Here is a 27,786-nt window from a genome sequence, read left to right as displayed (position 1 = left end):
CGACGCGGGCGGTGCCGCCCGCGCAAGAGTCGTCATTCAGGTTTTCTTCCACGCCCCACCTTCCCCCTGCCCCCTGGCCGTCGTAGCCCTTCTCTCCGCGCCTGCGCGCAGCGGGCTTCTTCCCCCCTCCCCTCGGTGCCTGTTAGCCACCCCACCATTTTGTGCTGTGATCGCAAGGTTAGCTGCTTGATTGTGCCGTGTTCTCCCGTGCGCTCGGGCTTGAGGCGGAATACTGAAGGGGCCTTGATGGCGGAGAGTCAATCGGCGGCCGGGCTGGGGGACTTCACATCCCTTGGTGGGGCCGCGGTTCTCGGCTCAGAACCCGAAACCAGGCGGCTGAGCGAGCTGCGAGTTATCGACCTGCGGGCCGAGCTCAAACGGCGCAACCTAGACAGCAGCGGCAACAAGAGCGTCCTCATGGAGCGGCTGAGGAAGGTGAGACAGGCCCGGCGGGAGAGAGGGCGGGGGTGGCGGCATCCGGGTCCTTTGTCCCCGGCCCGAGGGCGCTTGGCGCATGCGCGCTCGGAGTCGCGGCCGGCGTCTTGAGCCGCCGCGCCGAGGGAGGCCTGGCGGGGGACCGTGAGCTGGGCTGTGGCTGCGCCGCCGTGTCCTCCCGCTAGTCCATCTCTGGTACCAGCGCGCCCCTTCTCTCGGGCCCCTATAGAGCCGTTGTCCTCGCGGGAGCCTCCAGCAGCCCCGCCGCTGCACTGGTTCTCGCCACCGCCCCGAACCCCCCCCAGCGGAGGCCCGCGCCGCCCGCTCGCTCTTCAGCCGTTCCTTTGGAGTGCTGCTCCGGTTTCGTTCCGCGGTGGTCCCGGGCTTTCCTTCGCTCTCTGTGCCTGGCGTACGCACGTCCTTCACCGATTTCCTCTCCCCCAGCATATATGCACGCTCCCCTTCCCGTATCTCCTCGCTCTTCCTCTGTACGCACTTCACCTGACTCTGGCTCTCCCACCTCTCCGGAATGTATTTTCACAGATTTGTATGAGGCCAGAACGGCATCGTTGGTCCTGACCCTTTTATAGGTTCTAACAGGCCTGCACGTTGAGGAGAAAATACTGTCGGATGTGCTTGCTTTCCTGTAGTGCTTCCTCCTAGTTTTATACGGTTGAAGTGTTTATCTGCTGAGTAGGAAGCCTTGTTTACAGATGAGGGGAACTTCACTCCTCAGTTATAGCTTGATTTGGCTTCGGGGTTGTGCCACAACACCTCACTATTCAGTTTTTCTAACGGCTGATATGGCTGCCTGGCTGTATGACCTGAGACACTAATGTTTCCATCTGACAAATCCTTAAAAATGCTGTCATGGCCACTTACTTGGTCCTTTCACCCCAGTGGGTCTGGGTGGAGACTTGGAAGGGTAAAAGCAAGAGAGGACTCATGGAGTGAGATCAAGACAGTTTAATAATTTCAAAAAATGTAAGGGCAAGAAAAAAAAAAGGCACCAAACCAAAACAGAGAAGAGGAAAAAGAAAAAGGCAGCCCAGAAAAGCAAGTGATGTAAAAGAAACCAATTGCTTGCTGTCAACCAACTGATGCCAAGCCAGTCCCCAAGTAATGGCAGCCCCACCAACTTCCACCCCAACCAGTTTTATTGCTGAACATGACATCGTATGGCATGGAAGATCCCTTTGGTCAGTTGGGGTCAGCTGTCCCAGCTGTGTCCCCTCCCAACTTCTTGTACACCCTCAGCCTACTTGCTGGTGGGGCAGTGTGAGAAGCAGAAAAGGCACTGATGCTGTTTAATCACTGTTCAGCACTAACTAAAACCTCCCAGTGTTATCAACTCGTGTGTTCTCAGCACAAATCCAAAACAGAGCCCCATACCAGCTACTGTGAAGAAATTTAACTATCTCGTCCAAACCAGTACAAATGGTACCACCAGCAAACAGTATAATAGATGTCATGCTGCTGTTTCCAATAGGCCATTGAGGATGAAGGAGGAGATCCTGATGAAATTCCTGTGGCCTCAGAACTGACCAACAAGAGAACACCAAAAAGAACTAGCAAAGGTACAGAGTCTAGACAAATACAGTTCCTTTGTTATGTTGTAACTAGAACTCAGCATATAATATTGATTTTTTTTCTGTTTCATTAGTTTAAATTTTAAAAAAAGTGCTTTTTCTTTTTCCATTACAGAAGATGGTAAAACTCTGTTACGTTAGTGAGTGATATCGAGTTTAAACAATGATATGATACCTAACTGTTCTTCTGTTAGCAAGTCTGGAAACCTGTAGATGAGACCATAAGTTGCAGGTGTTTCCGTACTTGTGACCGTGAGTGTAGAATTGTGTCAGTTACAGAGCAAACAGCTGCAGCGTAAGCTTTAGTGGAAAGTTCTGCCAATGTATATTAAGGTGGCTCCACCCTGGATACTAATTGCCTTGCCGTAACTAGATATTCCTTTTTTCATAGAAACCCTTGAACCCCCATCATCATTGAGATGCGTTTTTAGATGCGAGAAATTACAGCAGGAACAATCAGAACCGTTGTTGCACAAATAACAAATGTGTATAACCTCTGTTAGTGTTAGATTTCATTTTATGACTGCTGTTTTGAAAAGAAACTTCTGAGATAGCTCGTTAGTGATTTTAAGTGTGTTTTGCTTCAAAAACATTAAATATTGTGTGGGCCACATTACATGTAGTTTATTTGAATTGCTGATAGCTAGTTCTTGAAAGATACTTTCTGAAATTTACTTTTAAGCTGCTTTCTTTGAGATAACAGGGTAAAAATAGAGAAAGAGCAGTTGTTTTTGAATAGCGATACAAGTTTGCTTGTCCCTAAATGTGATCTGTGTGTCCAAGATCTCAAAAGGAAGACTAATTCTAAATCAGCTTAATTATTTAAATGATAAGAGGGAGGGGTTTTTTAACAATGATAGGGTGCTTCTTTTAGATGGAACACCTTCCTAGGCAGTGTTGACTTTTTAGGTATTGAAGGGTTGTGGAATGAGTGGAGTGCAGCCATTGAAAAATGTAGCTGTGCTACTTCTAGTTCATGTTCATGCCGTTCGCTTGTATCAAGTGGCAATTCGTTCTCCATTATATCTAGGCAGACCTGGACTTCTGAATCAGGGTCTTAATGATTATTTGTTGAAACAAACTCAGTGTTGAATAGATAATTCAGTGAAGAGTAGACATGTTATGAAATTTAGTGCTATATCTCACTTCAGTGATGTTATTTTTAGGAAGGAAAACAGAAGAAGAAGGTGTTGAAGACAATGGACTAGAAGAAAACTCTAGAGATGGGCAGGTAAGTGAAATCGGGATTGCTGCTACTAATAATATGCATCATTTAACCCACAATAAATACACGTGTACCCTTTTTCTTTCTGTAGGAGGATATTGAAGCAAGTCTGGATACCTTGCAAGACATTGACATGATGGATATTAGTGTATTAGATGAAGCTGAAATAGATAACGGCAGTGCTGTAGACTGTGGAGAAGACTATAGCCCTGATAATATTCTTGATTCTCTGTCCGATAATAAAGACAATGTCGAAGCAGACTTGAAAGAACTTCCGGATCAGCTAACAGAAAACGAGGTGAGTGAGTAGAGGTTTTTGTCAATTTTCAGAAGGTATTTAATAAGTATATGGGCACTTGAATAAGTTACTTCAGTGCAATAGGATACAGGACGTAAATGTGATATGGATTTTGTTGCACGTTAACAGCTTTCATGTCGTACTCTTAAGTGGTAAGTGTTCTTGGACCTATCAGAGGCTTGAACCGTTCACAGTAGACGGGTCACAGTCTTCTTTACCTTGCAATAACATCTTTGCTTGCCATGAAAGAAGCCTGGAATTGAAAGTAATGTATTAGTTTTGGTGTTCCCTCTTCCCATTTATATGTGTTTAAGTGTATCTATGCATATACCCAGCCATTTAGGTATTTACATATATGGAGAGAGATAGAGACATTATTTCCAGATAATTTGGAAAAATTTTCCAGAGAAATAATGGTGTGGTTTAAAGAATTTGTGTTGTACACTTTCCTCATAGATATTAATGAAACAAGAAAATCTTTATGTATTGTGTATGGCCCTGTTCTGACATGGCTGGGCTTTGTTTTGAGAGCAACTTGCCACGTCTTTTACAGATAGCACAGTCTCCTGCTACTGAACGAACAGGGTAATCTGTACGTTACATTTGCTCCCCAGATATTATCCTTCCTTGGATCCTCATGGGGTGTTTTATTCTAGGCTGTTGACTCCCAAAACTGAAAGTATTATCCTTCTTTGCCTCCAATGTTGGTTGGTTGGTTGGTTTTTCTATTTTAGGCCTGTGGGGTCTGTCTCAACTTTTTATCGTTTACCTTCTGAAAACAGAGTCATTGCGACAACATCCAGCTAACCTGAAAGGCAATTTTCTGGTGCTCTGTAAATTAGAGCTGTTGTGAATCGTGTTAACTCATGAGCTTTGTTTGAGTCTTACAATCAGCTCTTAAGGAAGGAAGATTCTGGGGACGTGTTTATTTTTGGAGAAGTGGAAACCTAAGTCGACTTCATTTCTAACTTCTGCTTTCAGTTAGAAACTAAAGAAGTCAAAAAGTGGGAAAATGGCAAAACATGTTATGTACAGTAACCACAGAAATGTGAAATAAATTTCCTCTCTACATAAGAGTAACTTTGAAGTGGACAATATCATGTTGAAATTAAAATTAAAGGTAACTGGAGAAAGGTATTTAATCATCAAGAATATTTGTATGTTGCTCATCATTCTTGGATCACAATCTGAAGTAGCACTTCAGACCTGTCAAATACTGGAAAATATTTCTCGTATTATTGCTAGGGAAAATTGAATATAGTAGTATTTCTCCATAAGCTAACATTACTTTTTGTAAAAAATGCTATAATTTTTTTTTACTCTTTCAGGAAGATTATGATGACATGGAAAACAATTTAGACACCTCTTCTTCTGATTTAATGGAAATGAAGGTAAATTGAAAACGTAGCTGCGTTTCTTATTGTTATCAGCATTCCCTCCATGTTCATACTATGAAAACAAAAACATGACCATAATATGAAATTGTAACAGAATCCAGTGATCTTGCTCAGAATAGTCTGTCAAATGAGAACGCCCTGTGTTTTTGCCCTGTTTTTTAGTCAGCTAACAAGACATCCTCCACTTTTGTGGCAAAAAAAAAATGGTCCTGTACTGTTGGTTTGGTTTTTTTCCTCCTGTTGTTTATATCAAGTAGTAGCTGGGATTGTTTTTCACTCTGCAGTTGATGTGGTACACAAAGATACTTTACTGGTCTCTTTAATGTTCCAAATTAGATACGAGAATGCAATTGTGGGTGATATTTTGATTTGGCTTTAATGTGCCAGAAGAATTACCTATATAAAATACGCGGTTCCAACAGATGGTGAAAAAAAGTGCTAAATGGAGTAGGTGAATTTGTGTAGTTTTCAGTCTTGGGAATGGGTGGAGGGTTGCTATTATTCTGTGTTACAAAATAGATTTTATAAAATCCTCATCCTGTGTTTATTTTCCCAAACAGAAAATGGAGAAGCTACACTTGGAGCCAGGTACTGTTAAAGAAAAACATATTCCTGTTTTTTCAACTAATACTTTTTAAACCATTAACTATTAAACGAAACAAGCAAACAAACATAATTTGCATTATTTTTATGATGGACAATCCAGATCATGCAGGGTCATAGAGATTGGAAACCCAATCATATCCCCAGATCTGTGAAGTGATGCTTGTCATCTTTGAAATATTTCCAGTGAAATGAAATGGTTTAAAAACATGTTAAACTACATAAATGGATTTAGAGAAGTTAATCACAGTTTAAAACCTAAAGATTCTACTTGTAAACAGATCTTGTGATATCGCACACACCTTAACTCTGTTACTAAGTAGAGAGAAATGAAAGCAGTAAAAAGATATTGTAGGGCATTAAAATGTAAAGATTAGTTACTGGATACAGAAGAAAGAAGAGAGTTTCTTCATGGAAATTTCATACAGATACTTTTCACTTTCTGGACTGCAAACACACTCACGCACCATCAGAAGATGCCCAGTTCTCATGTTGGACTGTCTGCTAAAAGAATTTCACAGAAATTTTAAAATTGAACCCTCAATGCCTTGATACGTTCAGTTAAGCATCTCGGACTCTGGAAGCTAACTAGAGAAGAAACAGAGCTGAATGATTTCATGAAGAATATCAAGGATCAGCCAGAAGGTTTTTGTTAGATCTGTGGGGGCATTTTTCTTCCCTGTTAACATTTTAGGGCTGATCTGGTAGTTTGTCAGACAGCAGTTAGCGTAGTGCTTTTAACACTGTGTACACTAGGGTTTTCCAATCTCTGTGTAGCTTAGAAGTTCTCTTGGTGTTAGTGTGGCAGCCATGCCAGTTCCACATTTGTGATTGCTGTATTTCCCTGGTGATTAAATCTTGTGCCATTCTATTCCTGTTAAATCCGTAGAAAATGAGAAAATACTCGACATTTTGGGGGAAACTTGTAAATCTGAACTACTTAACGAAGAAACTTCTGAAGCGGAGCGGCCACATGCACAGGAAGCAAGTAACGTGGTGCCAGGCAAGAGGCTAGCAGAGGAAGAGGACGCTCTTGCTGCCGCTCAGTTGGAGGAAGATGCTTTAGATTTGGACAGCAAATCGGCACAAGCTATGGCAAGGAAGGAAGCAAAGCGTTTAGTTGTAGCAAAAGGGGAGACAAGTGAACAGACAATAGAGGAAGAGAAACCGGACTCTGAATCTTTAGTAGTAGAGACCCTAAGCGATCAGAGTAGCAAACGCTCCCAAGGCCTGGAAGCCTCTAGTGGGGAAACAGCGGAAAAAGGCGCAGGTCCCGAAGCCAAAGATAGCAAAGAAGATGTCAAGAAAGCAGAAGACAAAGCTAATTCTGAGGAATCCCCTGCTACTAAAGAGTCCTCAACCAGTGAGGGTGGTGATCAGAAAAAGAGGTTTGTTTTTTCTCCGTTATAGACCAGATGCTATCTTTTTTTCATTGGTCATTAAGTGATGCGAATAAGCTGTTTCCTTGAATTGGCCACCGAGACTGATGAAATTGTAGCCTATTCCTAAAGAGTCTGTTTTATTTCTCCTTGTGCAAATATTTTTTTTTTTTTAAACACAGAGGGTTTGATTTCTTTCCTTCCTCAACCTTCAAAGGTTGTTTTCTTAAATTACTCTTACTTGTAAACATCTTCCTAATATAAGCCTGTTTAAGAATCTGACTTCATTATTTCTTGTCAGATTTCTTAAATCAAGTATACAAAGGTGTGTTTTCGTTTGCAACATATTTTCTGGTAGGTATTTAATTTTAGCATTTCTCATAATCTATAGTTAGTCACTTTTCTTTCTGACTTGAATAATGTGGTGTTTTGTCTTTAGCCCTGTTGAGGAGGACAGAGACACAAAGATAATCTCAAAAGACGAGAAAGGTATGTTTCTTTTCAAAAATAGAATTTTAATATAACTTTAATGATTCAAAAATAGAACTTTAATGGAACTTTAATGGAGAAATTGGTTTTTATTGGATGGGGTATTTCAGCAGAAAAGCATTGTAATCTGTGCTGTTGTTAAATATCACATTATTCACCTCTTCCTGGATTTTTTTTTAATCTATGCTAAACTATTTTCCTTTCGTGCATTTTCTAAGAATATCTGCATCACACCCTTTCGTTTGTATCTTGATCTTCAAAGGTAGATGTTAATACGTGGCAAATATGTCCTTCCTGGCACTGAAGATGCTTACCAACAGCTGTTAGTGAGTCAAGGGCCTGTCGCGGTTGTGTTTGCTTTACTTATACGCTTGTGATTCTTCATACCATCTTCTGTTTTGCTGAAGTAATTTGGAATCTAGTATTCACATGTTTAAATGCCAGAGAAACTTAGAACTTAATGTTGTCTTCAGATTAGATTGACATTATTAAATCATTGTCCACACGGATCCTATTTACGGTGCAAATATGCACTGTAAACAAGATGAAGATTTCTTGATCAACAGTGTCAGGTGCCTGCTCCTTCTTTTCATCATACTTATTCCTTTTAATACATCAGGCTGCTGAGTTTTTGCAGCTCACCCCACCTTCTATTCTCTCCTGCCTGACCAGGGCAGAAAATCTAGAACTCACTGTTAATGCTCTTGTCACATACTGCAGGCAGGTAGTTCGGCACTGTGAGCGTGGAAGTTCCAGCAATGCCTATAACGGGCAGGAAGCTCATTATGAGATCTGTCTACCAACCGGCAGGAAGAATTTGCTTGGTTTTAATTGGGTTTTACAACACAGATTGACCTCATTGTCAGCTGCTCTTTTCCAAGATCCAGGGTTATACCTGTCTGTGCGAGCTACTAGACCTCATCGTCAGCTCCACTAGAGTCTGTTTACCTCTTGCTTGCAGTCTGTCATCTTGTGTTCTCTTATTTCAGAATATTTAAAGGAGTATTTTATGCATGCCGTCATTTACCCAAGGTCTTGAGTGTATTTTTTTGTGGACTGGGAAAACTCTTCTTGAAGTTTGCGTTCAAAACCGCCTTCAGGAACTTGGGTGTCTGATAACAACCTTGCCCCTGCATAACTTCCTCCAAAGGATGTGATGTGTTCCATAACATTTCTTTAAATCATTTTCTGATAGTTTACAGGGTTAGTAAACAGCACTGGGGAGAGGTAGGTCCTTGATTGTTTAACTCTTTCCGCATACAGAGCAAAGCGGTTGAGGCAGAAGAAAGCTACAAAACTATATACAAGTCAGTTCTGACTCATATGTTGCTATTTCCACAGCTGTATGAAAGGATTTTATTTAGGATGAGGGGTTTCCCGTGTCCGTGCATTCATTATGAGAGCTGTCTGGTGGACTTGGCAGTCAATTTATGTATGTCTGAAAGATGTCTCCAATGTTGAGGGTTGGCTCCCAATACCTATATCATTCTAGTTTCTAAATTAGAGAAGATTTTATAGTCCCAAAGAAAGACTCTTTGTCTTGGAAGTGCAGTACCATTGCAGGAGCACTTCTTTAAGTCTTATGGGGACAAAAACTGGGGATGTTAAGACTGATCAAAGCTTCTTCAAGAAGGACATTAACGTAGTTTAAATAATATAAAAAATAATCAGTAAAATAGGTGAAAGAAGAAAGTGCTCCGTTTTCTCTTTCTCCAGGATGCTGGTGCCAGTGTAACTGCAGATTGCAATGCTAAAATTCCAGAGGTAGCATGTAGAGTAAAAGCATCAAAGCCTATGGCTCAGCTTTTTGAAACACCAAGACAATGTGTCTCCCATGTCTTTACACGCAAGACGCACCTTTGTCCATGCAGGTTTTGAGACTAGAAGATCACAGGTGTAGATTTAGTCTCTTTTAAAGGGATTGGCACAAATGATTGCATGCTTCCCTGGGGAACTTCTATAAATATTAACAACAATGTTCTCAATGCTAAGCTCGCGTTTGAGACAATGATAAAAATTATCAGGAAGAGACAAAAGACACACAAATGAAATAGCATTTTAGAAAGGCTCTGGAAGAAACGTCTCCCCTCAGTGAAAGCAGTTCTGAAAAATTCCATATGTAACCAAAAAAAAAAAAAAGCAGATGGTTTGGAAGCAGGTAGCTAGACTCAAACCTGCTTCGCTCCGTTCACTGAAGACTTGGAACTGAACACTGCCAAGACTGATGAAAGGACAGCAGAGACATTTCAAAGCAGACTGGAAACAGTATCCCAGCGTAAGTGCTGCACGCTGAAATGCAAACACTAGAACTTGGAGTTCAACTTGAACACCTTTTAATCACTACATGTTAGGTTTTCAGACTTTACAAGTACGTAAGCGTTTATAAAATTATCTTTCTAGTGTAGATTCCAAATTGGAAAGGTGTTCTGTAGTTCTTGCATAGTTAAAGCTAAGTCTTTTGTGACTCCTGTAACTGAAGTCACAGGCTTCATACCCCAACTGTGGAATCTGTGTGGGCAGAAATAGAAATTTTCTTGCTTGCTCTGTGGTCAGTGTTTTTCCATGAGGGGTATGGTTAATCTGCATCCCATCATCATTCCTTTGGAGTCGAGGAGATAAGGAGGGCAAGACACGAGCGTACATGGGTACTAACACAGTTCCCCCAACTCTAGCAGGCGTTACGTCTTTTCCTATAAGTGCATCGTTTCTGGGATCTATCCAAGCACATTCTGAAGGGTCACAGTTACTTCAGAGGTGCCCTAGTCCAATTTCTTTCTTGAAGAATGACATACCAAACTTCTGTTGCATGTATCAAAGCTTGTAGTTCCGTCTTAAAAGTTTTTGGACTTGTAATACTACTTGCCTTCAGGAATGTGAATCATGGAGGGAGAATGTTATGCGTTGCGTTGCATTTGCTCTGATTTAAAAAATTAAAGACTTGTGGAACTGCTCCTTTTTAATTCAGAAGTAGTTGTTGAAGTAATTGGGATTTGGGGTATGTTCTGGTTTTGTTTGTTTTCCTAATTAGGTCGCACTGCTAGCGGTTCTGGTAGAAACTTTTGGGTGAGTGGATTGGCTTCCACTACCAGAGCTACAGATTTGAAGAATCTGTTTAGCAAATATGGGAAGGTAAGGGGTTTTTTGGTTTGGGTTGGTTTTTTTCACTTGAAACTGTTTTAATAAGACTTCTTAAGCTCCTGTCATTGAAAATACTAGTGAAATGTGTCAATTTATTAAAAATATTGTGGGATATCAAGGAAAAGATTGCTGAAGTACAGGCTGAATGACTGCTTTTTTTTATTCTGTCGCTCACTTCCAACAAATATAAAATTCCGTTTACTGTCCTTTATTTGAAATGGTCAACAACTCTTTACATATAGTTCTGTCTCCTGTTCAGTAATACAGTATCTTCACCCATGGGAAATTCACAGTCAACAGTGAATTTAACATTGTTTATTAAACACTTCTTAGGACTAAGTAAAACATGCAGTAAATGTTGAAACATAATTATTGGGGAATAGCTTATGAATTGCCTCTATATGTGAAGTTTTATTTTTGTCTAGAGTTGGCAGTTGCTTCAAAAAGCACTTGTTTGGTAGTTTCTGGGGCAAGGTCCTGCAGTTGTTACTAATGATAGACAAAATGGCAAGTTAACTCTCCCTGTCAGTTGGGAAATGGAAAGAGTTGGTTTAGTAAGAAGACTGGTGTCAAAGACATCAGTAAGGATTTTTGTCAAACCTTTGAAGCCTACTTAAAAATGGCTATCAGCAGATTGCGTTAAAAGAAAACTGTATGTGCTAGCAATCTGCTATTGAACATTTAACTAACGAAAATACGCCAGAACTTAAATGTGACTTTACAATAGGTACAAAAATGGGTTAAGTGTATCACAGCTTTGAGTTTGTCTGAAAGTCATGAGACTAGTAAAACCTTTTTAACCTTCCTCATAACAACAAAAATGCAATACTTTTCCTTACATTTATTTGTTCGGAATTCCGTCCAGTAACCTGGAACATTGATCATAGAGATGTACCACAAAATTTTAAATGTAACTAAAAACTATGTGACAGCCAACATAGTATTTGCCTCTACTTAGATGCCATGGTAATGTTTAGCTGTTTAAATAAAGTTATTGTTATTTTCTTTGGAATATTAGCAGAGGCAAAGCTTCCTAGAAGTAGATGTATATCTGCAATAAATCAAATGTTCAGAAGTACGTCCTTTATTCAGCTGTACTTTAAAATATGACACCTCTGTGAAATGTGATTGATTTCTCTAATACAAAGTGAGCTGTATTGACTATATGAGCATAAGTAAGCACCATTTATGAAAGCAGGTGGTTTATGTAGGCTTTTTCAAGTTATACTTTTTGGGGAAAGTTCCTGTTTCTTAAGCAAGATTGTAGATAACATTGTGAGTCTGCCTCTTAGCAGTGACATGAAAACATTTTTTCAAGGGGAGGTGGAACTTAGCTGTTGAGCTACCATTAGCATGTGGGTGGGAAGTGGCATACAAATTTTTATTAGGTAGTCAGTCCTTTACATCAACATTGTTTTGCTTAAGTATAAAGTTAGCCTGTTTTGGTTTTTTGTTGGTTGGTTTTTTAACGTCCTTTCTTCAGAACAGAATTCAGCCTTTGGCTCCCATCTATTGATTGAGCTTTTGCAGAGTTGCATTGGCAACAGAAGCATGACTGGCTCTAAGCACTGGTCCCTTTGTATTTTTTAATCTCCTAAAAATAGGACGATGGACAGGAATAACACAGTAGGAATGGAGCTTGTACTTCTTGCTGTTAAATGGCAGGCACTTGTTACAGTGAGCGTAATACCTCTTTATTTTGGAAAGGTGGTAGGTGCAAAAGTGGTCACCAATGCTCGCAGTCCTGGTGCTCGCTGTTACGGCTTTGTTACAATGTCTACAGCCGAGGAAGCAACGAAGTGCATTACTCACCTCCACAAAACAGAGTTACATGGGAAAATAATTTCTGTAGAAAAAGTGAGTACTGATCCTCAAAGATATCCTATTACTATCAGATTGTACAAATGATCGAGACCACATTCTCAGCTGATGATGTGCAAAATAAATTTCAGGCAAAAAGTGAACCTGCTGGGAAGAAGCCAAGTGAAAAAAAAGAGAATGAAGCAAAGAAAGAAACAGTCAGTGAGAGGTACCATTCTGAAAATTGTCTGTCCACAGGTGTTTTGCTGTTTGTCAGTCTATGCTGATTTGTCAGGAAAAATAAAGCCACAGTAAGAATTTCTGTGGCAAACATTCAGAGAGAGCAATAGATGCATTTTTCCCAACTTTTACTGTAAGATAAACTTCTCTGGGTGTTCAGTGTCTAACTTAACACATTTCTGTTATGTGCTTTAAGGTAGGCATTGGAAAGTTGCGTTTTCAAGTATACTTTTTAATTTAGCTATATTTGGTTCTCAATAAGATTGTGGTGCTTTCATGTCATAAATCTATAGGCAAGGTCAGCTGAGAATTTTGATCAGCATGTCCCTGTTTCTTCAGTAAATTTTTCTCTCATTGGCATAGGGCTTTGTCAGATGGTTGTGGTCACAAACAGTTAAAGATCAGTTGTCCAATATCATGTTTCCAGAACATGTTCCTCTTCAGCGCTATGTTTTTTTTTCTTTAGCATTACTGAAAGTAGCTGAAAAAGACACTAAGAGAGTGAATAAGACACTTAAGTCCTTTGCTTTAATTATCTTCTTGGGGCATAACTCCTATTAAATACTATCGGCAACTGTCTTATCACATCAGAATTCTACTTTGTTACTGTGTTGCTAACATTCTCCTTAATTTTCTTTTAGTCTCTATTACTCTAATCTATATCAATATCTATCTGTAGACCTGGCAGTGTTAGAAGGGATGAGAAATCTGACCAAAAAGATGATCCTAAAAAGACAGAAGAGAAAGATGAAAAGGAAAAAAAAGACAAAGATGAACTGAAGTCTGGTTCATCAGATCAACCTAAAACCATTAAGTCAGGTAATTTGGCTATTCTTTTTTTTTTTCAGAGAGTAAAAGATATGGTGAAGTATGAATAATTAGTTGTAGGTAGTTCTTTCCAAAGAACTGCCAATATTCTAGAATTATTTCCAGTTCTTAGTTGGAAATCCAGAGGGTATAAAGGGGCAGGGAGGAGGTGGTGTTTGACATCGTGTCATCCTTAAGAGAAGCACTAGGTGTAGTGAAAAAACTATTTTTGAAGAGAGGGTTAAATGCCCGTTTTCACATTTTAGAGAACATAACTTCTGGCGTAGCAATGAATGGTGTAGGTTCTGTAGTTTGTTTTTTCCATCTCTTTCCCCTCAACTTCTGATTTATTTAGGAAGTAAAGGAACAGAGAGGACAGTAGTAATGGATAAATCCAAAGGAGAACCTGTTATTAGTGTGAAAACATCAACTGCATCAAAAGACAGAGTAAGTAATGTTTCTGCACGGGAAACAGTATGTGTCAGTTTTCCTTAGAAACAAATACTGAATCCTGCCAAGCTACGCGTAACCTGCGCTTGTCTTACCAGTTTGTCCAATTAGAGTTTCTATAATGCGGATTTAGATCTTAATTAGTAGAATACCTTTCATACAGCTGACACCATATTCAGCAATAAAATCCTGCCAAACAAATGTGGGAAAGTAAGTATTACTGTGTTAATAGATGGTGTGTCTGTAAGGTTAAAAAAAGAACAGGTTTTTTGAAAATGCTGAGACCAAGCTTTGAGATGTGATATGTATGAATGGAAACAGAGCCTGAGTATTTTTGGTGATAGTTGTCCTTTTATAAATGTACTCCATTAAGTTTCTCTACTTCAATATTAAATACAGAGCATTAAGAGCCAGGATCGCAAATCAGAGAGCAGAGAGAGGCAAGGCATTGTGCCATTTGACAAAATTAAAGCACAGCGAAAAATGAGGGAGGCAGAGCAGCGCCGGTAAGAGCAACTGTGAAACTGTTTCATACCCACCCCCACCATCCCCCCAAATGAATATAATTTCATTAACATTACTAAGAGATAAAGGGGGGTTTGATTTGGATTTTACTTGTCATTTGTTATATGTTTGTGGGTCACATATATGTTTAACTGGAGCTTTCCCAGTTCCTGACTTGGTTAATACTAAGCTTGAAACTGGGCGGGGAGGGGAATTGCAGTTTGTTTTTTGTTCTTTTTCCATTTTGAAGGTTTTGTGATTTAGATTGATTTAAGTATGCTGCCCTCCTTAGCTGAGCATGCCTTATAGTAGAGGTGACATCCTAATTCTAAACTTGCCACACTCAAATATACAGGGAAGGACAAGCAGAAAAGTTGTCCTTCTCAGAATACGACCTTGTCTTTCTTGTTACAGCATTCAAAGTCTCCATAGTGTTTGAAATAAAACAAGATGAGTATTTTTGCATTTAAATTCGTTGTGTCTATAGAGAAATTGGGGGACTTTCCATTAACCCTTCAACATTTCCACATTGTATCTTTTTAGTTAGGAACCTAATTCAGAACCTAATTATTTTTGGTGGGGTTTTATTTCTGTTTTCATGATGTTTCATACAGAATAAAGGTGTTGGTGGCCATCCTTCAAATTCCTTGCTAGAACTGTGACCCGAATTCCGTGTTAAAACACTTTCCACACATGACAAACCTTTATTACTTACTTTAAGTAAGTTGAATTGGACAGAGAGAAAATGCTTTCATCATCCGTCCTGGAGAGGAAGAAGTTTCTCTCTCATACGTAGATTTCTGTGCCTTAGTGGAGTCATATTATCCAGCACACTGTTCTGGCTTCTTCAGAGTTGGATATTTTCTTTGAGTAGAAGGCATGAGTTTGGGGCGTTTGGGTTCAAATTCTCCCAACCATATAGGATTATTTGCTCCCACAAATTTTGGAGTTTTCTGGGAGTAATATGATCGGTTTCTAAATACAGGTAATTCATGTGTACGCCCTCTTCCCTGCATGCCCTCCCTCGCGCCCCCTCCAGGTATAATTGCAAGCAGCTGATGCAAGTCTGCAGTCACTGTGGTTTTAATTTTTAATACTACTTTTTTTTTTTCTTTCTTTTCCTTTTAAACTTCTTTTATTTGTTGAAGTATCAGATCTATAGCCTTCTGTTTCTCTTAAAATAGCACACGTGAGCGTCGGGAGAGACAGCAGCACCTGCAAACTATCCGGGAACGAGAAGAAAGGGAGAGGCTTGAGATTGCTCGTGAAAGACTGGAAATTGAAAGGCAGCGCCTTGAACGAGAACGGATGGAAAGAGAAAGACTGGAAAGAGAACGAATGCACATAGAGCATGAAAGAAGACGAGAACAAGATCGCATTCAGCGAGAAAGAGAAGAGCTGCGACGCCAGCATGAGCAACTGCGCTATGAACAAGAACGCCGATCTGCAATGAGAAGACCGTATGACATAGATGGCAGGTAAAGCCAGCAAATACAAATGACGCAAGTGGAAAATGTTGCTGACAGGTTCTGTCTCATCAACCTGTGCTATAAAAGGCTATCCGTATGCTCTCAGCTTCCATTAATCAGCAGTTGTTGATTGCATGGAGATGATCATGTTTAATAGCCCCAGTCAAACTGTCCTCTATGAGGTTTTTCAACTCCCTTTTGAACTAATTTGCCCTTCATCTGGTTTGCACAGTTTGGAAGGAGGGAACAATATCAAAAGTCATTATCTTGACTAAAATGAGTATGTTTGTTCTTTCAGGAGAGATGATCCATACTGGCCAGAGGCAAAACGAATGGCAATGAATGATAGGTACCATTCAGATTTCAGTCGCCAGGATCGCTTCCATGACTTTGATCACAGGGATCGTGCCCGTTACCAAGACCATTCAATAGATAGGTTGGTGTCTTACGTCCATTGTGTTGCCTGAATCAAAAGACAAAAATATATTTAATGTCACATTTTGCTGCCTTTACTGTGTGTTTGGTTTGCATTTTATTTTTTAAGTGTGGCTTAGTGGCTGCGGACTTTTTTTTGTGCGTAACCATGAAGAGATCTGTACTGTGCCATGAGTTAAACCTCCTGGCAGACTTGGTTAGAGTGTTCTGCTTGCAGTGCTGTTTCACACATACGTAGAATTCTGAAAAATTTCTAAATAATAATGTAGGCACCTGGCATCTTAACAAGAATATTCTCATTTGTATTGTAGGACTAACTGGGCTTTCCAGGAATCCAAAATGTGTCGTGGTTTCCATATGTTACAGCTGTTTGTGCCTTTTGTAGATAATGCTGGCACTACATGGAGGCAGGGTTTTTCATCTGTGTTGTTACATACATGGATTTTTTTTTTTTATAGATCGCTATATGTTTTACTACCACAGTCTGATTTTAATTGTCTGTTTGTAGGAGGGATGGATCAAGGACAATGATGGGAGATCGGGATGGACAAGTGAGTTGCTTTATAAAAGCTACAGAAAGATCTTGACTTCTTACAACCTCATTTTCTGTAGTGTGTGTCAGATTAAATTTCAGTATCACAGAATTACGTTATGTTTCCCAAAATATGTATTGATAGCCAGATTGTCTTATCTTCCATAATAAGATGAAATTTAGTTCAAAGGCTTGCTTATTATACAAGTTAGACATAGTTATTCCAATACAAATCAAACAACTCAAGTGGATCGTGTCAAAAAGAGTATTCCAAAAGACTGTAGAAAAGGCAAAGGTATAAAGTACATATAAAATTCACTCTACGAGGTTGCACGGAAATAACAGCAAAACTAGTACAGATGTTTGCATGTTTTTGAGGTCTGCGGGAAAGACCTTTAGGGTACATTCAAGCAGATTAATTTTGTGGAGTCGTGGAATCCTCAAGTGCTCTTTACTGTGATGGGTAAGCTGTGAGACTCAGAGGGACCTGGACAGGGTGGAGAATTGAGCAGAGGGAAATATCATTACGGTCAACAATGGGAAATGCAAAGTTCTGTTCCTGGGGCGGAATAACCCTGTGCCGCCGTACATGCTTGGGACCAACCAGATGAAAGCTAGTTTTGCAGAGAAGGACCTGGGAGTCATGGTGGACAACAAGCTGACCGTGAGTCAGCATTGCACCCTCCTGGCAAAGACGGTCAGGAGCATCCTGGGCTGCATTAGGAAGAGCATTGCCAGAAGGTCAAGGGCGATGATCCTTCCTCTTCACTTGGCACCCATCTGGCATACTGTGTCCAGTGCTGGGCTCCCGAGTACAAGAAAGTTGAGAGTTTACTGGACCGAGTGCAGCCTAGGGACACAAAGATGGTTAAAGGCCTGGAGCATCTTTTGTATGAGAAGCTGAGAGAGCTGGGACTGTTCAGCCTGGGGAAGAGAAGGCCCAGGGATTATCTTATCAGTGTGCATTAATACCTCACGTGGAGGTATGGAGAAGATGGAGCCAGGCTCTACTCAGTAGTGCCCACTGACAGGACGTGAGTCAATGAGCACAAACTGAAACACATGAAATTCCATCTGAAGACAAAACTAATCACTTTTTTTTAAAACGACTGTGAAGGTGGTCAAACACTGGACAGGTTGCATGGGGAAGTTGTGGACTCTCCAGCTCTGAAGATACTCAAAACCCAGTGGGAGACTGTTCTGGACAGCCTGCCCTGGCTGACCCTGCTTGAGCAAGGGGGATTGGATCTCAGGCGGTCCCTTCCATCCTAAATGATTCGAGATCGAGTAATTACAGCTGAGCAACTTTAAACAATTAAAAGAGTCTGCTTTGGGCAGTCCTATAAGTGTTCTTTGCTTTTTAGCATTATCCAGACGAGCGCCATGGAGGACCAGACCGTCACTCACGAGACTCTCGGGAAAGTTGGGGTAGCTATGGATCTGACAGAAGAATGAGTGAAAGTAGAGGGATGCCTCCACAGGCACGGTTAGTACGCTTAACTGAAAATATTTTTTCCTTGTGCACCTAAGGAATACTTATATGTGAAAGTGGGATGCAGTTTTTGGAAGTAAGATTCTTTTTTTTCCAACTTTCACCCCTGAAACTGTTCTCTGTTGTATTGACTACAGATGAGTAGCTCTTTCAGCTTGCCTTGTGCATCAAAATGTGAATCTTGGCATGATTTTTTTTATTTTTTTTTTAGTAACTTCACACCTGAAAGTCTTCACATTTTCACTTAATTTTACCTAACATTACTATCAACGCTTGATATTTTCAGGGTAGTGGTTCTTACCCAGTTCATAGGTGTTGGAAGCACCGTCCGGTCAGCCCTATGAAAGGAAAAGAAGTTAATAAAATGCTTACAGATTGGGGATGGGGTGTGTTTTGAGGTTTTGTGTTGTGTTTTTGGTTTTTAATAAGTCCTATGAGTAAGCCAGCCTACAGAAGACACCAAAAATAAATTGACTGGTCAAAAACAACAAGTGAGGATGTTCAGAGTAAACTGGGACATCAATGTAGCATAAACCAGGCTAAGGAAAATCTTATTTTCTTATTTGTCATGTTACTTGGATTGAACAGATGGCTTATTACTGAGATAATACAAGATTTGCATGTGCCTTGGTAAAGCATTTGAGTAAGTTTGACTTAGTAGTTTTGCTTGAATTTACTTTGTGTGCTCTGGCTAATGTGAGAAGGTATGAATTTCATACTTTTGCAGGGATGGACGTGACTGGGGAGATCACGGTCGAAAGTTTGAAGGACATCAAGATCGTTCATGGCAGAGCAGTGTGGATGGAGGAATGATAGGACGGGATCATGAGAGATGGCAAGGTATGCTTCTTGCACGACAGCTCTTCAGTTGTGCCACGTAAAGCAGAAAACATAGGCATTGTTACCCTTGGAGATGAAGTAAAACTATTAGTGTGGATATAAACAAAACGTGCACTTTTTTAGGTGGAGGTAGAGGCAGACCTGGCCATGTGATGCATCGTGGAGGCATGTCAGGGTAAGGACTAAGTGTTTATTTCCCTTTTATGGGGCATCTCTTCTATTTAAAATGGCCAAAGAAACATCTTACAGGAGCATCAGTTATCTGATTTGTTATTCAAATGTCAAGGAATAATAAAATATTCCCATGGCTTTTATGTAGTTCATTGTCGTGGTTTAGTCCCAGCCAGCAACCAAGCCCCACGCAGCCGCTCGCTCACTCCCCCCTGGTGGGACGGGGGAGAGAATCGGAAGAGTAAAAGTGAGGCGACTCATGGTTTGAGATAAAGACAGTTTAATAGGTAAAGCAGAAAGTGTGCGCGGAAGCAAAGCAAAACAAGGCATTCATTCACTCCTTCCCATCGGCAGGCAGGTGCTCAGGCACCCTCAGGAGAGCAGGGCTCCATCACGCGTAACGGTTACTTGGGAAGACAAACGCCATCACTCCAAACGTCCCCCCTTCCTCCTTCTTCCCCAGCTTTATATCCTGAGCATGGCGTCGTATGGTACGGGATACCCTGTGGGTCACTTTGGGTCAGCTGTCCCGGCTGTGTCCCCTCCCAGCTTCTTGTGCACCCGGCAGAGCACGGGGAGCTAGAAATGTCCTCGACTAGTACAAGCGCTACCCAGCAACAGCCCAAACATCTGTGTGTTATGTCAATATTTTTTTCACGCCAAGTCCAAAGCACAGCGCTGTGCCAGCTAGAGTGAAGAAAATTAACTCTATCCCAGCTAAAACCACGACATGCATCTTATTGAAGAGTGAAAATCATGTAAAAAGTTGTAAAAGAACACCCATTATATCAACCTGATTACCAGAGTCATGAGAGAAAATTTAAATGTCTGTCTTTCTAGACGTGGAGGTTTCATGCAAGGTGGCAACCAAAGTCAGATGATGCATGGAGGAGGAATGCAAGGAGAAGGATTTGCTGGCCAGGAGAGAGCAAACAGACCTAATGATCCTCGTTTCAACCGTCGCTACTGAATGTGTTTTAATTTTTAATGCAAGGTGGCAACTGAAATGAATCTGTTACCCAGGGTTACCATTAATTGTAACTTATGGGCTACTCTAAGTGTAATCTTTTTTTTTAAGCTGCTGCCATATTATGTCACTCAATCCAGTGTGAACTCATTTGTTTTGTAACGTGTTGTTCATATCCCACTTAAAATGTTTGTTAATGAAGCATTCCATTTTCCATAAATAAAAGCCAGTTTACAGTTCGTTGCTTTGTTTCAGTCCCTGGAAAACCAATTTATTCAGCTATGTGTTAAATGATGTACATTTCTTTCAAAGATGAAGTATCAAAATGCCTTACAGGTGTCCCTTTGCACTTCCAGTAGCACACAGCTCCCAGAAATACACTGAAATATTGTGTTACTTCAGACATGTCAAAATTAACTAGCATATGTGCCAGCATGAGAGAATGTTAGTAGGTTGCAGTTGTCAAAGTTCCAACACCCTGCCACTGCAAAATTGACTGGATCCTGTAGGACAAGTGGTGAATTTTTTTTCCTCATGTCTCACATTGGTAGGAACTATGCAACAATATTTTTCACTCTGAAAAAGGCTACCAGCACAGCCTCTATATGAGAAAATGCACAGTTACTTGTGAAAATAGTGACTTTCAAGTGTAAGTCTGAATCATTTTTGTTTAGCTTCTGATTGATCAGGGTAGCCCAAAGCTCCACTGATTTCAGGCCAGTACTTTCACCTAGCAATCCATAATTTCCTTGAAGTAGATTAGGAACAGCCGTTGGCTGTGCTTTGGCATCATTTTAAGAATGTTGAAAATTAATGTGATCAAGATTGGTGCAAATGATCTGTCACCTATCATATCCAAATTATAATTTGTCTTTGTGTAGTCATCTCTGGAGCAACACCACCCTAGCGTTACCCACCAACAGGTGGCTTTCGTGATGCCAAGAGGAAAAATCCCTGTTACTTTCATTAGTAGGGTCATGGGTTTTTCCATTTTCAGGTATGTGTTTTTCAAGTTGTCTGAAGATTGGTTTTCATTAATTTCCTACAGCCTCCATTGTTACGGAAAGTGAAACACTTCAGATCTTTTTCACAAGGGTTGAAGACTTTCCACACCAGAGGAGGAATATGGACAAACAATCTAAATTGTAAAAAGCTGCTTTGACTGCAGTGAGGAGTTGCCTGAGGCTGGCTGGATCACAGTGCCATCAACCTCAGCGTAGAAGTTAGTTTTTGTTTTAATGGTGAAGCTAAGGCCCAGAAAGACTTGAATCATTTGTTCCAGAACACAAACTAGGAATGCAAACAGAAAGAGTAGATGTCCAGATTGCGACGCTTAGTACCAACTAACCGTAATAATCCTGTGAGTCTGGCTAGAATCCAGTGCCTCCTTGCTTTTAGTCCTTTAGATGTTCACCTCTGATACAGAGAAAGAAAATAAATGAGCAGTGATAGCCCCAGACCTGCTCTGCTTTATCTTGCCCAGTTCAGATCGTTGACCATTAAGCATAGAGGACAAGTGAATCATTCCCACTAGTTACCACCTCTGGCTGTCCCTACTACTGTGTCTGGACCTTCTCTGCAGAATTGCATGGAAACATGACGCTCCAGCACAAATGACCTGTCCATTTGTAGCTTTGAGGAGAGCATCTTTCCTCGTCCTCAGCAGGTATGTAGCGTCCCAAAAGGGGTTATGAGATTTCCCCTCTAGCCAGGGCAGGTTCTAATTACAGCACCACACAGTCATTTATAAGCATGAGGAACATTGCCATCTCCTCGGCTACTATTTAAGGAATTTGGAGAAGTCAAAAAATTCGTGTCTGTGACCCAAATCATTGCATCAACAACCTACGTAGAGATTGATGCCAAAGGGCTAGTATTTTATCATCTGGGGAGACAATTATCCTAATAAAAGAACCTTTTTGACCACCACGGGGGGAACAACAACCAACCAATCGAACTGGAGCCTCTTATTATCTCATTATGTTTACTGCATCTGAAAATCACATTTACTTTAGTAAGAAGGCTTTCCCCCACCAGTTTTTTAACTGAACTGCATTTCCCTACAATTCCGCTGGATGGCCACACTGACTACATGCATGGTTCTGGCGTGGCAGCAGTCGATCACTCAAACCTTGACACCCAGTGGGTATAACACCTGCTCAGTCTTTATTAAATCCAGTGCTGTACTCAGCTGCTGTAACAACTAAAACACACAGTGAAACATAAATATATTGATTAACTCAATTTTCCATAGGAGATTTTTTTTTCAAACAGCAAATGTGAGTTCCCTAATTTCTTAAAATCATTCATTGAACTTTTGCAGGCTAGAGTCCTCAAGGTCTGTTTTGTTGCTTTTTTTTTTTTAAGTCTGTTAAATGAAGCAAAACGAACCAACCAAAAAACTTATTTTAATACTGCTTATGCCTGCCTTACTCATTAACCTTACTGACTCTGCAAACCTGTTGGGAGTCTCAGCAATGGAGGGACAACTTCCAGACCAGTCCCAACCTTCCTAGTCCTTAAAATGAAACAACGTGAAACATGCAAGCTCTGTGATGAGAAAGGCAAAGGAAGTTGAATAACCCTACTACTTGAGAAACAAAAACCAGCTGTGTTTTAGCATTCAAGGCACTACAGCTAATGGTAAGCTCCCAGCAATTTCAAGCTCGCACATGAAACCTATACCTGGCCTGCAGATGGAGAATGTTTGATGCTAACGAGCGTAAAAGCAAGATCCTGAGCATGTGCCTGTTTCCAATGTAACGGTGCCCTCCAAGGAAAGATCTAGTTACTAGAGTGTGGCAGAATGAACTGTTTGCCCTACCGTGTTTGTCCCTCACTATTTTGCTGTCGTGGCGTCTCGAGTTGGTGGGTCAGGTAAGAAAACTTTTGCTTATGTTTGTCTGATCGCTGAAAGCTATAGCAATGCGAAGTGTAGCTCCTACTATGTCAGCTGCTGCTTGTTTTGCAGAGGAAGACAGGCCCCGCTGGGGCTAGCTAATTGAGTCACCTAACAGCTCTGTCCAAACAGGGAAAAACATCTCCCAAAGTTGTGTGAGGTTCAAGTTTGACCTGGTACTGCATAACCCAGAAAATAACTGTGCTGTTAGTATCGTGGAACTTTCACAGCATCTAGCTCTTCAAATGCCAGACTAGTGCATCTGCACTAGAAGCCTAGCCTCTGTGTATCATCAGTGGAGGGAAACAGTTCCTAACTGCTTTGGAGGCTTTCACTGACTTTGGAAATCTGTGTAACTGATCTGATGCCGTAGTTAAATGGCATAAATCCTCCATAATTCATGTTTACTTCATAAACATACTAAAGATGCTGGTAGTGCAGGGTGTCATCTGTGCTTCTTGGGAAGTGTGCTGGAATGACAACGCCACAGGAAGTGTGAGCATGAGAAAGCACACCTCATGGCAACTTCCTTGCCTTGAGAAAGGAGCCGAAGCATTCGTGCAAGGCAAACTAGGATGTTTACTAAGCGCTGACGTACAAGAGAACTGTATACAGTTGTACACACCTTCCCCTTCTTCTTTTTAGTAAATAACTTGAATTACTTAAGATCATTCATAAAATACCATTAAGAAAGCATACTACAATGAAGAAGCTTCAGAAAGCAATCATCAAAGGGCAAAGGAGTGGTACAGAAGATCATGAAACACACAGAGAGCTAAAGGTCCAAGCATACCAGGGGTGCGGTATTCTACCTATTTGTACATAGTGTGTGTACATAAACAAAGACCGTGCTTTGTCCAAAGTGATTACATTTTGTTTGTAGCAGAAGCTAGAGAGATTAAGACTCTCTCAATGACAGTGTCAGAATTTTCTTAGGGAGTGGTTTGGCATGGTGGGGTGAGGGAGTAGAGACAGAACCATTCACTGGAGTCCTAAACCTCACTTCACCTCTCCCCTTATCTTCCCGGACATTCAAGCTGAGAGAGTACGTGTTTTCAGAAAAGACCTGAAGATAAGCATGGAGGCCATCCTGGAGACAATTCTTTTATTACTTCTGGTGATTTGCGAGGTAAAAATTAAACACTGCTCTAGAAAACTAAGTCCTCTGTTTTACCAAAGAGCAGTGATGGGGTAGTCAACGGTAGAATGAGCTTCCCATGCAGACTGACCCTTACTCTAGTGGGAGCAAAGGGAGGTGTATTCCAGTAAACCCACGTTCCCAGCGCATCCCGAGATGAGCTATTTGTTATGTGAGATGCGCTGCTTTTCAAAGTTGGTTGGCTAAGCCTTTCTCCCCACCACCACCTTTTTTTTTTCCCCCATGTGTAGCCAGAGATATTAAGGACTTGAAAAGATACCAGTAAGTTTGGCAGTGGGACGGGAGCATCCCATAATCTTGCTCAGTGCCACCAAGCTGGCAGATGTAAACTTTTTATCCTTCTACAGGACAGGTCCACTAGAGACAGCCAGAGTGCTTGATAACTGGTGACAGAAAAAAGGTAGCCTGTGAAAGTCATTACTGCGAAACACCTATGAGGCAAAAAGAAAAAACTGGAAAGGTGGACTGGATATGATGCAAAGATAGAGTATACAACTACAAAATGCACTGGTGAGTTTTTAGACCTACCCACTAATGCCAACTCTTTTTGTGAGGAAGATGTTCCAGAACTGTTGGGTGTAGTGGCACCAGGCTACTCTGTCAGTATCCAGTGTCACCATGTTCAGAAAGAGAAAATATACTGGGTGAGCTGAAAAAAAAACCACCGCTTTTTTACTGTGAAGGCCATCAAACACTGGTATAGGTCATCCAGAGAAGCTGTGGAGTCTGTATCCTTTGAGATGTTCAAAAACTGGTTGGACACGGTCCTGGGCAACCTGGTCTAGATGACCTTGCTTGAGCATGGAGGTTGAACTAGATTATCTTGAGACGTCCCTTCCGAGCACAACAATTCTGAGCTGCAGCACAGGTACTATTTTAACAAGTCAATTTCTATGCTGCCACTTTGTCTGCTCAGCAAACTGATTAGCACTCTTGTCGTACCTACTATTATTTCTATAGGTCACAAACTAGAATTGGCAAAACATTCCAATTAAACCCAGCAATTTTATGAAAGGATCCCTTATTGAATGTACACATTGTCATCGAGGTGTAATGAGACAAATAGATGCACTGGGTCAGATGAAACAGTCCTTCCCAATCAGTATTCTTTCTCTTTTAGAGGCAGGTGCGTAAAGGTGCAGGTGGCGCAATCCTTCATCAGGTGATCATCTCCCAGTCTCTGGCACCTCAAGGTTAACTGAGCTGCAGCTTCCACCTGGACCATTACGTTTAAGAGCCACTGATGGGCTCATCCTCCAGGAATCAACTTAAGCGCTTTTTAAAGCTATTTATACCTTAGCCAAATCCTCTGAAATCTCTTGGCAGTAAGTTTCATCATATAAATATTTGTTTAAAAAAGGAAACAAAACCCCTGCAAATCCTTCCTTCTTGCGTTTTAAACCTGCTTCCTAGTCTGAGTAAGCACTCATCCTACTCTCCCTACCTTCCCCTGCCTATTTCCTGTCCTGTAGCTGTGTCTTGTAACTTGTAACTTGTTCTTTAACTAGGACAGACTAGAACAATGCGACCGGGCTAGCACACTGGTGTGGGAGGGTTGCCACCTCTGCTGCCAGCAGCCAGGACAAGCTCTGTCCCTAGTTTTGGAAGTATGAACAGCAGCTCTGGGACAAACAGAGTCCCGAGGACAGAGAGGGTACAAGCTGTGTATTTACAACAAGCCATCTGATATATGCACAGATGCTTCCTGTGAAGAGGGAACAGATTCATCGTGATGCTACCCCATGTCATAATGACTTCTGCAACCTGATGCCACAATCCATCACAAAAGGGTAAAAATACAGAATAAATCTGCCATTCCATCTTACAATACTGATGCCCTCTACACCATCGGTGCTCTTTATATATGCCTTGGCTGTGACTGAAAACTGACCTCGGGAAAGTTTTCATCAACATTAAAATTAAAACATGCACAGTCCACTAACTGGAGCATGTTGCAAGCTAGCAAAATGTTTCACACAGATACCCTTTGCTCAATTACTCTCCCCACGCATGTGTAATTGTTCTGGGCCATGCACACACATGGGTCAGCCCATCCATTTCTCTACTAGCATGTTACTACAATGCCACGCAATTCCTGTAGACACCAGCTTCCTCCTGCAGAGGTAAGAAGGCCTACTGTGAAAAGGTTCACATCTGCCAGCATATGGATGGACCTAGAGCAAGAGTGAGGAACTCCGTTTTAGATCTTATTGAGTTGGGAGACACTGCTGCTTTGAAGGTAAACATCAGCGAAGGATTTTGCTTTTCCACCTTGGACAAGCTTCAAAAGTGCCAGTAGGAAGGAGAGACTAAATTATGGTGCAAGTGCTGAGTTTCACGACTTCTTGTATACAATGCTGCTGCTGAACTGTGTGAGTCTGGCAAACAACCTATTGGTAGAATTCCTCTTGCTTAAACTTTAACTTAGGTTCAGGCTGGTGGTTTCTGCTTCTGACAATCCTCACTTTGGCAGCAACTGGTACCATCTTCCTTTTTGCAAGAACCCTTCATAGCAGCAAAGGTAACAGACAGCTGCAGATAACTGACTAGCTGCTTCTGTTTCCTGCCTTTTCATGTCCTGGACATAGCTGGAGAGGTTAAAAAGTAATGTGAGCTACCAGCACATGTAATTTATGGCCTGTTCTAGGGAAACAAAACCAAACAGCTCACACGGCAAGAGAATGCCACAGTGTGTGCCACAGGGGACACATGGCAGGACTGAACAAATACAACAAAAGTATTTTGGAATGACTGACTGTAAACGTTCTGCTAATAAGCTACTTTGAATTCGAAACCTGCCACGCTACCTCCTTGTCCTCCATCCCTACAAACACTGCTGTGATAAAACATCTCTTTAGAGCAACCCTCATCCCTGCCAGCATGTGTCCACTAGCATTTCCACTACAAGAACAAAATGTTAGTACCTAAGCCATCATGAGATGGGCATTCATTTTGCTCATGTGAAAAAAACATCCTCAGAAAACCAATGGCAGGAATGAGTTGCCAGGAATCCACTTTCTCCCCAGGCCTTAATTTACCTACATTGCACACTTCTGTTCTACCAAAAAACGGCTGACTGCCTCTTCTACAGAGGTCTACCACCAGCAAACAGTTTTCTCACTGCTAACTCTGGTTCTTCTTCATATGTCCCCAATACACGGTTACATGTTCATCATAATTCCTACCAGAATGAAATTTACCCTGTTCCTTGTGTTGATTTGACAGCTAGTTGTTACTTCCAGTATCTTCTGGACCTACATATATTTTGGCAGGAAACTGAGAAGTGCATTGTAATCCTGGTTCCTCCTCCTTTTCAGAGGAGATGTCTGTCTCCTGTGGAAGAAGAGATGGATAGCAAGAGAATATTCTTGCTTCCTAGGAACCTCCCTTCCCACCTCCCATTTTGTATTGCTGCTTATCAGTAAACAAGGTTTCTGCTTTCAAAAAAAAAAAAAAAAAAATCACATT

The 27,786-nt window shown here is 41.1% G+C and overlaps 1 protein-coding gene across 1 annotated transcript; it reads left to right on the top strand.

Moving 5' to 3' along the window:
* The first annotated feature begins 6 nt into the window (after window positions 1-6).
* Window positions 7-20,499, top strand: LOC142049781 (scaffold attachment factor B1-like). The gene is made up of 21 exons (XM_075077739.1): window positions 7-435; window positions 1,925-2,012; window positions 3,191-3,255; window positions 3,341-3,547; window positions 4,876-4,938; window positions 5,505-5,532; window positions 6,437-6,935; window positions 7,366-7,415; window positions 10,444-10,544; window positions 12,261-12,410; window positions 12,506-12,582; window positions 13,273-13,412; window positions 13,756-13,847; window positions 14,250-14,356; window positions 15,539-15,832; window positions 16,122-16,259; window positions 16,767-16,809; window positions 18,155-18,276; window positions 19,010-19,122; window positions 19,246-19,297; window positions 20,134-20,499. The coding sequence occupies exons 1-21, from the start codon at window positions 247-249 to the stop codon at window positions 20,261-20,263; spliced, it is 2,748 nt and encodes a 915-aa protein (XP_074933840.1). The 5' UTR covers window positions 7-246; the 3' UTR covers window positions 20,264-20,499.
* Window positions 20,500-27,786: the final 7,287 nt, after the last annotated feature.

Source organism: Phalacrocorax aristotelis, chromosome W, assembly GCF_949628215.1.
Source record: "Phalacrocorax aristotelis chromosome W, bGulAri2.1, whole genome shotgun sequence".
In the NCBI taxonomy this organism is placed as follows: Eukaryota; Metazoa; Chordata; class Aves; order Suliformes; family Phalacrocoracidae; genus Phalacrocorax; species Phalacrocorax aristotelis.
Note: the sequence above shows the minus strand (reverse complement) of the source record. Positions and strands in the feature narration are given on the sequence as shown.

Excerpts from the sequence above, each read along its gene's own strand:
- LOC142049781 (XM_075077739.1), top strand. The coding sequence starts at position 247 with ATGGCGGAGAGTCAATCGGCGGCCGGGCTGGGGGACTTCACATCCCTT. Across the intron at positions 5,533-6,436 it reads GAAGCTACACTTGGAGCCAG|AAAATGAGAAAATACTCGAC; the intron begins GTACTGTTAAAG and ends TTAAATCCGTAG. Across the intron at positions 13,413-13,755 it reads ACCTAAAACCATTAAGTCAG|GAAGTAAAGGAACAGAGAGG; the intron begins GTAATTTGGCTA and ends TGATTTATTTAG.